Below are 11,615 nucleotides of genomic sequence, written 5' to 3'. Positions count from 1 at the left end.
GTATATAGTATACATTTAAATAAGAACACGATTCATGTTGATAGATACCCAGCGTCATGATCGCCTTGACTGATGTCAGCCATCTTCTTCTGACCCCGACGACCCGACTGTAATCGGACCGTCGGTTACCGACATCAATCTATCACAGAGTATTATACAAGCAATAAGTGTCAAACACCAGAGAGAATATAGTAACTTTGAATAGTTCATCGAAAGAAAAAAAGAATTTCGCCGGTTCCTCAAATGCTTCCAATTTACAGTGTCGTGCGTTGAATCATGCTTTCGCATTTGGTGAACCAACTGAGCGACTACCATATCCTCATCTTGCTTCTTTTCATTGCCTTATTGATCTTTAGCCTGGTAAGGAATTTCTTTGGAGATTTCATTCATAAATTATAAATTCGATTAAACTACTTTGTGCTAATCTATCTGGCCTTGCCATTGTAGTCCGTCCAACGATTTAGTCGCATAAAATCATTTCCCGGCCCATCCTTTCGCTTTCCTAACGGACAAGGAACAGAGAAATTCTTTAGCGGACGAAATGCAGCTCGAAGATGGAGAAAGGACTATGGATCTATATACAGTATCTGGTCAGGCTTCAAGCGCGAAGTGTGAGAATCGCCCAGGATACAGTAGTGTCATAATGCTCACTAATGCATGCTGATCAGCGTTATAACTAAACCTGAGCACGTACAGGCCTTCTACAAAGATTCACATAATCATATTAAAGCATCCGATAACAACGCAGGATGGCTTTTTGGAGAGCTACTGGGCTCTTGCGTCGGCGTTGTCAGTCAGAAGCGGTGGGTGAGAGTTCGCGCACCCTTTGAACACCACTTTACGCGGCCAGCATCTCTCCAGAGGACATTGCTATTGCTCAACGAAGCAAGGGTGTTCTTACAATCGATGAACAAGGATAACAATAGTACCACCATTAACGTAACAGATGACCTTAAGTACTGTCCCTTTTTTATGGTCGCGAGCATCTTCTTTGGTCCTTTGTCGGCAGCCCAGCGGCATGAGATCTACACGATCGGACCTTTAAGAGAGGCTTTATTTAGGGACGCATTTAGCGGCGGTATCAATCGATATGCATTTGCCAAGTATCTACCTGGTTCGGCAATGCCAAAACTTCGAGAGTTTCAGCGCCGCTGGGAAGACTTTGTCAAGAGGTCGCATGACGAGGCTACCTTTAGCAGTGGAGGCGCCATTGTGTCCCTTTTGGAAGCGGTAGAGCGTGGGGGATTATCCAAAGAAGAGGTTTGTTGAAGAATTTTCACTTCATCCTGCCGTCACTGAACGCATCTAACTAGAAGCAGCTTCTTCAAACCTTGGATGAGTCTTTATTTGCTAATCTAGATGTCACTGCACATGCATTATCTTGGGCCATGCTGAGAATTGCTCATCACACAATTACTCAAAATGATGTGCGACAAGAAATCGGGGCAAATTCGCACTCGGAAGAAGAATACGAGGAATATCTCCGCCAGGATAATACTCTCTTGGCGGCTTGCATCCTGGAATCCTCTCGGCTGCACCCAATTCTCCGTAAGCGGGCGATTCCACTTGACTCTGTGTATTCTGCTGACAGTTTTGGTAGCGTTTTCGAATCCCGAGTCAGCGCTGACGGATAAAACTGTCGGCGATTTTAAGATTTTACGGAATGTATGGCCTCCGCGAACATTTACCGAGATTTATATGGACACCAAACTAATCGCAGCAGACCGATGTTATAGTAGATTCGTACGCAATCAATATAGACAATGCCTACTGGGAGGACTCTACAGTCTTCAACCCTCACAGGCACCTCGGCCAAAGAGACCAATCGCGGCGATATAATATGTGGCGTTTTGGGTTTGGTCCTCGGCAGTGCTTAGGGAAGAATGTGGCCGACATTATTCTCCGGGTAATTGTTGCGGAGATGGTACGCTGTTATCGGATTGACATTATAGGTAAAGGTGGAATTGATGGCATTGAACTACAAGCCGATAGCTGGATCGGCTTGCCTGATTGTATGGTAAAACTAACTCCACACACGGAGTAACTTCTCTATAATAGGCATCTCCTCGAGTAATTAATTGAAACTGTATCTGGAAATACCATCTGAAGGCAGGATACAAAGAGAGCTCAAAAACACGCCGACGGACAGATCTACCCTCGTATTCCTCTCCACCAATTAGCGCATACCGTAGCCCAGCTTTGAACAACCAAATCAGTGGTAAATACTACTTTAAATCCAACTGCTTCTTCAATCCGCCGCAATCCCTGTAGTAATTTGTCTTCTGGAATTGCAAACGTCAGCCGGAACCAGCCCGGCTGGGGCTCGGCGTAATCCGCGCCACTGCCAACGAACACTCCAAGCTGAGAACATCGATGGACGAGAGCCTCTTCGTCATCAAAAGTAGTACATTCTGCTGATAATCTCAGCCAGATGTACAATCCAGCTACTGGCTTGTAATGTTCCAGTTGATGAAACTCGGCAAACTGGATAGCTATTTGAGCAGCTCGATATAGCCTCTTTGTGTTGAGGTCCACGATCTTTTCCATTTCCGACAAATTGGAAAGCATTGGTGAGATCATGACGGTGGCAGCGTTGCAAAGCTTTGCATTATTCAAAATAGCCTGCGACATTCGCAATGCCTTATTTGCTTGGCTGACCAGGCATCCCTAGAATAATATATCGATTAGCTCAACAATGATCTGCACACGAGAAATATTATTGCACCTACCAGTCTAATGCCACTGCAGCCGAAATCTTTGCTGATGCTATAAAGGACATGAACCCTCGACCTTTCGACGCACAGGGCGTCCAAATTTCTTGACAAAACTGAAGTAAATTCTGTCTCCGGAGAATCATATATTCCTTTGCATCTTACCGATGACTCGCCTCGGTCTCCAAATGTTGAGAGCCCGTAGATCTCATCAGAAATAAAGTGCAAATCGGCCTCTTGGCAATATTGTAGCAAACCATCTATCGCCTTAGTAGGGCAAATATGCCCATGAGGGTTGTGAGGATTGCAGAACAGTATTCCTCGAACCTTGCATGATGCCTCTTGTGCTGCCGATCTATAGGCTTGGACTATATCACTTGCGCTTTGAGACTGTTCAAAAGGGACACAAACCGGTATCAATTGAACAGAATTTCTCATAACCGCCGATATTTGAAAGCTTCCTACTCATTTATAGTAAGCCCGCTGCGTTGTGAAATACATTACCATATACGCAAATATTTACTCACCCCACATAGGAGCTGTTACAAGGAGGCCATCTCCCATGTCGCATATATCATGAATTAGCGTATCCAAGACCGCGCTACAGCCAGTTCCAGTTACAATATGTTCCGGTCGTATCGGTACCATGGGTGAGAAGAAATGATTGAAGAATGCCGAGAGGCTCTCTAGAAGTTCGGGAGTTCCTCCTAGACCATTGGCGTACGAAAGGTGTTCTTCTTTTAAGGCTTGGGAGCAGTTTCTTTTGAGTATGGACAATACTTCAGGCCGAATAAGCCAATTCTCAGCAGTGGCCATATCGATGATCGAGAGATTCTTCGACCCCTGCCGTGCCAGTGGTCGTTTGAACTGCTCCCGAAACCAAGCGTTGTTCTCGATTGCCCGCCGCGATAACATGATTCCTGTTCAGCTATAGACAACAATGCGGCTATCAGTATTGTGAAGTTTGCTGATAAGCTACTCGGGCATTCATGGAACTGAACACCACATGAAATCGAAGATTACAAGTGAGATAGATTATACACATTGGCTTTCGCCAATTTACGGGTTTATTCAAGATTAATAGAATACTTGCTCCACGATTAAACTTTTCTTACCATCTTATTTTGCTTCCCTAGGTACCCTAGGATAATCGGAACCCGGCAAGGTGGCACAGCTCGGTAACCGATTTGAGCCGGGAGAACATGAGAAATTCCAACTGAGTGGATGCACGCGCAGAGTGGATGATCATCAATAATTGTTTATTTTATCAGGGAAATAATTGAAGGCTAGATTCCTCTTCCGTGTCTTCTCGGCATAACAACATTATCGCTCTGTATTCATTACTATCTTGGCAGCTAAAGGAACGGAGCTACAGCGCCATGGCTTACGATGCTAGATCCAGTGAAACATCCGCGGAAGACGCGGCACGAAAAGCATACATCCTGCCCCATAATCGACAAGAAATTGAGCGAATGAAGAATCAGCATGAATGGATAAAGGGCTCCTTTTGTGGCTTGATTAAAGCTCCAGTTGACTATGAACGAAAAAATCAGAAGATTTTAGATTCCGCAACTGCTGATGGTAACAAGTTCTATCAATCACCCATCTCTCGAAATCATGTGTACTGACTTTGTGTGAGGTACCTGGCTATGCGACGTTAGCTCATTATTTCCACCTGAGACGGAGTTTGTCGGATTCGATATTGCGTCAGTCTTTGAAGCTGTGTAGCAATTAGGATTTTAATTAACGTGATATATCGCAGGCCTGAGCTATACCCGCCATCGGAGAGTCTTCCATCCAATGTCAGCTTAACCCTCGGTGATCTATCACAAGAACTCCCTTCCCAGTGGACTATGTATTTCGACCTTGTCCATCAGCGATTTATCTTCCCAAGTTTCTCAGTCGCCGCTATCGAGAAGTCTGTCGAAAGATTAGCTAAATGCGTTAAACCTGGAGGCTGGATCCAATTTGTTGAACCGGCGGCAAATGAGAATGTCTCAGGTCCAGGCTCTTCAGCCTTCACAACGCTGCACCAAATCGCCGATTTATTTATGCAATGTCCAAATCCTAAAGAACTCATACTGTCACAACTAGAAAAAATTGGTTTCGTTAATATCAATGTCCAAACATTGGATATCGTTATTGGAAAATTCCAAGACAATCGAGAGTTGGACATTCGTGGGCGAAAAAGCATGCGCGCAGCCTTTAATAACATGTACCCGAACACTAGGTAAGTTTTTTCGAGCATAGACTGTGCTGCCATGCGCTAATCATTCTTGTTTTAGCCCTGAAACCCTGAGTATGTCTACAAATGATTGGGAAGATTTACCTACCCGGTTCAATGAAGATTTGGAGACTTATCGTACTGCCATCAGACACCACATTATTTGGGCCCAGCGACCGGAGTAGATGTACAAGGAGATTTTACTCTTCGGGTGCCTCCAAAGGATGGTACTGGGGCTATTATGCCCATTATGTCGATAGTTAGACACTACCGCTGTGGTGTAAACGAATCCCTACACATCTTTTGAGTAGCTCACGGCTTACAACACACGAAACGGCTTGCGATTCAAATAGAACAACATTGATCTATATTCTCATCAATCTATTGTCCTCCTGTCTGCTATGATATCCACACTTGATTCAAAGGCTGTTGTAAACTTCCACGGCAGCCTCAGCCGTCGACGTAGCACTGGCGGGGTTGGTACCAGTTACTACGCGACCATCAACAATGTGCAAATCAGCCCAAACGTTGTCGGGACGCTTGTCTATTATATCAATCTCCGTATTAGTCACGTTTACTCACTCGGAAGAGGTGAAAGGAATGCACTCACAGGTAGCACCAAGAGCCGCTGCATGCTCCTCCACAAGAGGCTTGCCCCAGCTCTTAATCTCGGACATAATCTTCAGGACATCTTCTCCCTCGTTGGTGAATCCAGTGATGGTTCTTCCAGCAATAATAGGCTTTCCAGTGGCCTTGTCCTTGATATTGGCAAAAATGGCGGGACCGTGGCAAACGGCAGACACAACTCCACCGTTTGCCCAAATATCCTCGGCGATTTTTTGCAGGCCAGTAGCAGTCGGGTAGTCAATAAGGGCAGCATGACCAGCCGAAGCAAAAAAGATTCCGTAGTTATTGCCATCAAGCTCAGAAGGGGTTGGCATGTTATCAAGTTTCTGCCGGAACTCGCTTTGGAGGTCATCGTACATCTCCTTGTCGGAGCCATTTAGGAAATCGGCCTGCAGTGACAGCCAGTCCGGCGTGTACTTGCCAGTCTCTGAGACCAAGTCAACTTCAAAGCCGGCATTGCGGAACACTCGAAATGGGTGAAGAGCCTCCGAAATGAAGACGCCAGTTGTCTCTTTGCCGTTGAAGAGGCCAGCCTTGGCTGAAGTAACGGTAATGACAGCGCGCTTTGGGAGGGGAGCCATTTTATGTATGTTATCTGTTGTGATTCTTTTCGACGGTGTTAGGAAGATATGAGAAGTGGTCTGAGAAGGTTAAACTTCAATTGCTGAGTTTGAAGGCGTGCTCTTTGAGGATCGAGTATCTGAATGATGAAAATGATTCTTTCTTCTCTTGTTTGGCTGGCCAGTTTGATCCTTATGTAGCAATTAGTTTCTTCATCCCTCTTCAAAATACGTCATTGCATCTCCTGTTTGAGCCACCTCTTTGTCGGTAGGCCGGGTTAGTGGTGGCAACGACTGTAGTTTGTCGGGCGACAGAGGGCTGGAGTACAGTCCACTTTGGGCTGTATCCAGTGGGGGGCAGCGCAATTGGCATTAACTTCACCAAGCAGTTCCTAGAAGGATTTATTCCCTTTGAAGTGTAGTGGTGCTATTTGGAGTAATAGCCTGCAGGAAGAGTATGAAAAGGTTGTCTATCGTGATGCATCTTACGGATGTTCGTACTTTGGCTGTGTCTTGGCTCAATGCAGTGACATTGTGGTTACTGACAAGACTGTGCTTAGCCTTGGAGAAAGTTGAATACTAACGGATTTATTAACTCAAGATCCTCTTCATCAACGGCTTTACCCAGATCAAAGTGCATGGACATACGGGGGGAGCTTGTCTCACATGCTTCGTCTGTTCAATTCTCGGAATGTATATTGTCTGGGCTATCCGGGTGCCGCATATAGACACAGCTGGGAGTCTTGGCCGACATCGATGGAACTTGACTCGAAATACTGTGGTCGGTTACTTCCGTTGTTCTTCTCACCTCCTCTTCCGACAGTGTGCCGAGCTTTTGAGGGACAAGTCAAACAGCAACACAGCTCAAGTGGTGGTACTCTAAATAAACTATTTGTGTCAAATTTTAAGAAGCAAGATATCAATTACTTGGCATTCATTCCGATTGGTTACTTCGACTCTTTTCTTGCACTTCTCCTCAGCTCGGAATCCTTCGGGAACTGCTGTGGGCGCAACACGTCGCTAGCTTAGCTCTCTAACCTTTTCAATCGTCGCTTGGACCGGTTCTCTGTTTGACATCTACTGACTAATTAAAGCTAGGTCTTCTTCTTTGGGGAATCAAGACGGAAACCCAAAGGGCACAATTTTAGGAGCACTGTATGCTATAGTTCTGGATGCGGAGTGATCAGCTGAAGAAATTTGGAATTACCCGGAATCTCTCGGGCAAATCGTTCAATCTTGGTTATGAATACATTTCTCGCCTCTTCTGCGCACATATTTGGCGTTTAGCCAAAATGTTAAAGAGCAGTCTCCTTGGGGGTCAAAGCGAGATTCGAGGCGCTGGAATTCTGCTCATTTCGTGCCTGGAATGCTATATTTTACTGGCTACTTATTCTTTCTGTTATGTTTATCTTATCAATCATTTGGTAATTTGATCCTTTGCATTGCCTCTTTGGTTGATTGGTGGGAATATTATTTCCTCATCACTCCGCCAAGGCGGCCATATGATATACATACATGTCCTTGGCTATTGCCGATCGTCATATGGGAATATACTATGCTGATAATTGTTGGCAATTAGATCCTCGAATTTTCCATATTGTATTTAATAGTTGTATCTAGGCAACCATATGATGACTTTGTGTAAAGATCAAACTCTCTCTTCGTAGACTCAAATGGTCATCGATTTTGCACAATATGAATCATAATGAATCAGTTGACGAAGTAACCTTGTCCGCTCCGATTACCAAAACGTCTCTACGATCAAAGTCAATGGTTTTAAAAATGAGCACAGATTTTGTTCGGCTTTTTATGGCAAACGCAAGTAAACTTCTAGACAGGATTCGCCGCATGATGATAAGATACACGTTTCATAAGTTTCCATGCCTTGAATATAATGTGAAAGCTTGAGAAACTGATCTTTAGTACGTAATACTCACTTTTAGTACGCCCTAGATACTGGTTAGATACGCTGGAGTGTAGGATATTGACGAGTACATGCGTAATTGTGTAGATAAGGAAACATCAAAACACCTTATGACTAGGAAGCATACGGGACAGAGTCCTACGGAGTTTGTCATTCAGATTTTCCGTGTTTCGTGTCTCATTAGCGTGAATGACATGTTTTATGCATAAATGTTGTTGCTAACAAGTGCTTACGTGGTGTTTCGTGTGTGTACTGGCGTGAAATTGAGCCTCAATCTGCTGTGCATGGGAAACGGCCCGTCTATGCATTGTAATCATGCAGATGATCATTCAAACGATGAGAGTATAGGCGGATGGCGAAATGTCTTTGTTCCTTGCGTATACGCAGGCAGCACGTGCAGGACAGGATGTTAATGCAGCTGAATCAATTGGAATCAGAGGTGAACTTTTTCCACGCTGAATTTACCACTTCGCAAAGTACCATGTTGGTTGAACAAAAGAGAACAATTTTTGCAGACTAAGGCCAAATACGAACGAGAAGAAATAGAGGTAAAGTAAAAACCAATTGCTCTAAGGAGGAACAAAGCATATCAATAAATAGGATCGAATGATCTAAGGATTGCGGACCTAATAAACATCGAAGGATTGCGGACTTAATGAACATCTAACAATTGCGGACTTGATAAACATCTAAGGATCGCGGACTTAATGAAGATGTAGCGATTGCGGACTTCATAAAGGATCTACATATTGATGTTTCCTAATCAATCAGATGATGTCGCAATCCGCTCTACCAAATGCTTCTAGACGAACCATGGAGCCTCAATACTGCGGGAATTGATGCAAGAGTTGCGCCAAAGAAGGCAAATAGTGAACTGAAGCTTGGGTTTACTTATGCTAGTGTACTTCCATAAAAGGAACCGAGTAGAATTGTATGGAGTAAAATTATTAGACGAGGTTAACATACATCAATCTCTCATACGAAAGTTGTATATAAAGGTCATTGTATCTGAGGAGCTTGTTGCATTGCGCTCAGTCCTAAGTGTCCCACAATTGGGCCAAAGGGCCTCTTTGAGTTAGTTTCATCCCATACTCGCGTCAAACTATTAACCTCTCGAGAGAGACTATAGGCAAAGGCGATGAACCTCCATAAATTAACAACCCGACGCATTAATTTGGTCTGTAAGTAAGGGCTAATGTTCCTCGAATTCTTTTCCTATCTGCGAAGTGCGGATTTTGGAAGCATACGTGTCCCTACCCCTCTTTAATAAACCACTCTAGTCCGCGTTGTGATTATTAATCTCGCATTTGTCATCTATGAATCCCTCTGAATGTGTAATCCCGCGAATTACTATCATCGAACAGAGATAAGGAACAGCATTTACTATAACTAGAATTAAATATAATAATAATAAAAAAGCAATCATCAGCGATTTTCTCCAAAAAATTCATCTAAGTCGAAAATGAGTCAAACTGTTGTTCTTATTACTGGTGGAAACCGTGGGCTGGGCCTTGGGCTAGTTGAGAGCTTTCTTTCCCAGCCTAACCATGTAAGGATTCTTGTCACAATCTATCTTATAAACGCATCTCTGTTAACGAGTAAAACAGACCGTTATTTCTGCCAACCGGGACACCAGCCATCCAACTTCCAAAGCGCTTGCCGATCTGCCCAAGGCCGAAGGCAGCAGTCTTGTTGTCTTGAAATACGATGCTGGGGTTGAGCAGGATGCTTTTGACCTTGTGAAGGATCTGAAAGGAGAGCATGCAATTAATCACCTTGATATTGTTGTCGCCAATGCTGGCATCTCAAAGTCTTACCCACTTGTGAAGGATGTCCGGCGAGTTGATATCCAAGAACATATCGATATAAATGCCTACGGTGTGGTATCTTTATACCAGGCCACACGAGATCTTTTGCAACAGTCGACTAAGAAGCCTATATTCGTCACCATTGGTTCTGGGGCCGGCGCACTTGGGTAAGTCATCAGTGTTCTATACTACTTGAGCTCAAGGAGATTAATAACCATATTGTAGAAGACAGCCACCAGTCCCGAATGCTGCGTATGGGCCATCAAAAGTTCTGGTAAACTGGTACGGTGTCAGAATTAACGCCGAGGACGAATGGCTCAATGCTTTTGTCTTGGAGCCTGGCTTCGTTCAGACGGACATGGGAAATAATGCAGCGCAGATTCTTGGCATTGGTGAAGCTCCTACTTCAGTAGAGGAGTCTGTAGGGGGCTTGTTTAAAGTCATTACAACGGCAACCAAGGAGACACATGGTGGTAAGGTCGTGTTGTACACTGGTGAAATTCTGAGCTTTTGATCATATTGTGGCTTCAAGGGAGAAGCTTGTGTTAAATGATCCAAGCATAGCGCTGCCGCTAAATTAATTAAATTAAATCCAGTACCCAGATTTAATTAATTAATAGAAAATAAAGGTATTATTTAATTAATTTAATTAATTAATTAAATATTTAATTTATTTAATATAATAAAAAATTAATTTATAATAAAGGTATTATTATTATAGCCTAAGTAAGTTACTAAGTAAAATAATATCTTTATATAGCTAATTTTTTAAATATTAAAGCTACTTTAATATTTAAAAATATAATAAATATTCTTATAATAATATTATTAATTTAATAAAGCTAAAAAAAAAAATTTAATTTATAATTATTATTAAAATTATAAAAAAATTAAAAATTAATTTATTAAATATTAAAAATAATAATTATTATAATAATTATTATTAAATTAAATTATTAATTTATTATAAAAGGTTAAATTAATAATATTAATTAAGCTTAAAGCTATTATTTAATAATTTTATAATTATATTTTAAAACTCTCTCCTAGGTATAAAGGATAAACTACTTAACTAAAATTAAAATAATAAGTTACTATTAAACCTTTATTTAGCAGCTATTAATTAACCTAGCTAATCTACGTTTTCTTTTTTATAATTAATTTAGGTTACCTTCTTTTACCCTTTTTATTCTTTAGGCTTTAGCAGACCTTCTCTACAGCGCTAATAACATCCTTATTACAAGTTTTCGTAACAGCAGCTATTATCTTAGCCATAGTTATAGTTAGTTTTTTATTACTTTTAGCTATTGTAGCTGTTTATAGTAGATATATATTAGCTATTAACTTATCTTTTATTAAAAGGGTTCGTTGCTTTTATATAGGGTGTATTATCTTATCGGGTGGTCTTTTAATTTTAAAAGTGTTGCGTGCGTAATTTATTTTCAGGCAGGATTATTACTGCCTTCTATAACCTAACAGAAGGATATAATAGGCCTATTTGGTCTGGTTGAGTTATTGAACTATAAGTTGCGGGGCTTGAAGTATAAACCTATTAAGCAGTTACGTTATGTTTAAACCTTATTGTTTAGGCTATTTTACGTACTTTAAGTTTAGTCTTAAACCTTAATGCAGTGGTTATACTTTATAGCCTAAATCTTTAAGGTTTAACTTAGTTAGCTATAGCTAATTAAGTTAGGCTATAGATTAATTCTAGATTTTAAACTAAAGGCTAGGGTATAGCCTTCCTCTGACTTAGCTATT

At 41.9% G+C, this 11,615-nt stretch overlaps 5 protein-coding genes across 5 annotated transcripts; 3 read left to right on the top strand and 2 right to left on the bottom strand.

Moving 5' to 3' along the window:
- Positions 1-276: 276 nt before the first annotated feature.
- On the top strand, positions 277-2,060 carry M431DRAFT_521249 (hypothetical protein; the record flags this gene model as incomplete). Its single annotated transcript, XM_024920456.1, has 6 exons — positions 277-360; positions 448-611; positions 669-1,260; positions 1,320-1,548; positions 1,601-1,665; positions 1,724-2,060. The coding sequence occupies 6 exons, from the start codon at positions 277-279 to the stop codon at positions 2,042-2,044; spliced, it is 1,455 nt and encodes a 484-aa protein (XP_024772668.1). The 3' UTR covers positions 2,045-2,060.
- Positions 1,795-3,626, bottom strand: M431DRAFT_555938 (hypothetical protein; the record flags this gene model as incomplete). The annotated part of the gene is made up of 3 exons (XM_024921430.1): positions 1,795-2,667; positions 2,730-3,168; positions 3,235-3,626. 3 exons carry the CDS (start codon positions 3,624-3,626, stop codon positions 2,152-2,154), a joined length of 1,347 nt encoding a protein of 448 aa, XP_024772667.1. The 3' UTR covers positions 1,795-2,151.
- A 464-nt stretch (positions 3,627-4,090) lies between these two features.
- Positions 4,091-5,291, top strand: M431DRAFT_118424 (hypothetical protein; the record flags this gene model as incomplete). The annotated part of the gene is made up of 4 exons (XM_024912035.1): positions 4,091-4,292; positions 4,351-4,417; positions 4,474-4,941; positions 4,997-5,291. 4 exons carry the CDS (start codon positions 4,091-4,093, stop codon positions 5,118-5,120), a joined length of 861 nt encoding a protein of 286 aa, XP_024772666.1. The 3' UTR covers positions 5,121-5,291.
- M431DRAFT_456293 (hypothetical protein) lies at positions 5,277-6,422 on the bottom strand. Its single transcript, XM_024915317.1, has 2 exons — positions 5,546-6,422; positions 5,277-5,479 (listed from the first exon to the last, which is right to left on the bottom strand). Exons 1-2 carry the CDS (start codon positions 6,141-6,143, stop codon positions 5,355-5,357), a joined length of 723 nt encoding a protein of 240 aa, XP_024772665.1. The 5' UTR covers positions 6,144-6,422; the 3' UTR covers positions 5,277-5,354.
- A 2,992-nt stretch (positions 6,423-9,414) lies between these two features.
- Positions 9,415-10,483, top strand: M431DRAFT_509379 (hypothetical protein). Its single transcript, XM_024919283.1, has 3 exons — positions 9,415-9,595; positions 9,654-10,021; positions 10,080-10,483. Exons 1-3 carry the CDS (start codon positions 9,509-9,511, stop codon positions 10,366-10,368), a joined length of 744 nt encoding a protein of 247 aa, XP_024772664.1. The 5' UTR covers positions 9,415-9,508; the 3' UTR covers positions 10,369-10,483.
- The last annotated feature ends 1,132 nt before the right edge of the window (positions 10,484-11,615 follow it).

Source organism: Trichoderma harzianum, assembly GCF_003025095.1.
Source record: "Trichoderma harzianum CBS 226.95 unplaced genomic scaffold M431scaffold_8, whole genome shotgun sequence".
Taxonomy (NCBI): Eukaryota; Fungi; Ascomycota; class Sordariomycetes; order Hypocreales; family Hypocreaceae; genus Trichoderma; species Trichoderma harzianum.
This window is presented reverse-complemented; position numbering and strand designations above follow the sequence as displayed.

Excerpts from the sequence above, each read along its gene's own strand:
- M431DRAFT_456293 (XM_024915317.1), bottom strand. The coding sequence starts at position 6,143 with ATGGCTCCCCTCCCAAAGCGCGCTGTCATTACCGTTACTTCAGCCAAG. Across the intron at positions 5,480-5,545 it reads AGCGGCTCTTGGTGCTACCT|ACAAGCGTCCCGACAACGTT; the intron begins GTGAGTGCATTC and ends TTGATATAATAG.
- M431DRAFT_509379 (XM_024919283.1), top strand. The coding sequence starts at position 9,509 with ATGAGTCAAACTGTTGTTCTTATTACTGGTGGAAACCGTGGGCTGGGC. Across the intron at positions 9,596-9,653 it reads TTCTTTCCCAGCCTAACCAT|ACCGTTATTTCTGCCAACCG; the intron begins GTAAGGATTCTT and ends CGAGTAAAACAG. Across the intron at positions 10,022-10,079 it reads TCTGGGGCCGGCGCACTTGG|AAGACAGCCACCAGTCCCGA; the intron begins GTAAGTCATCAG and ends ACCATATTGTAG.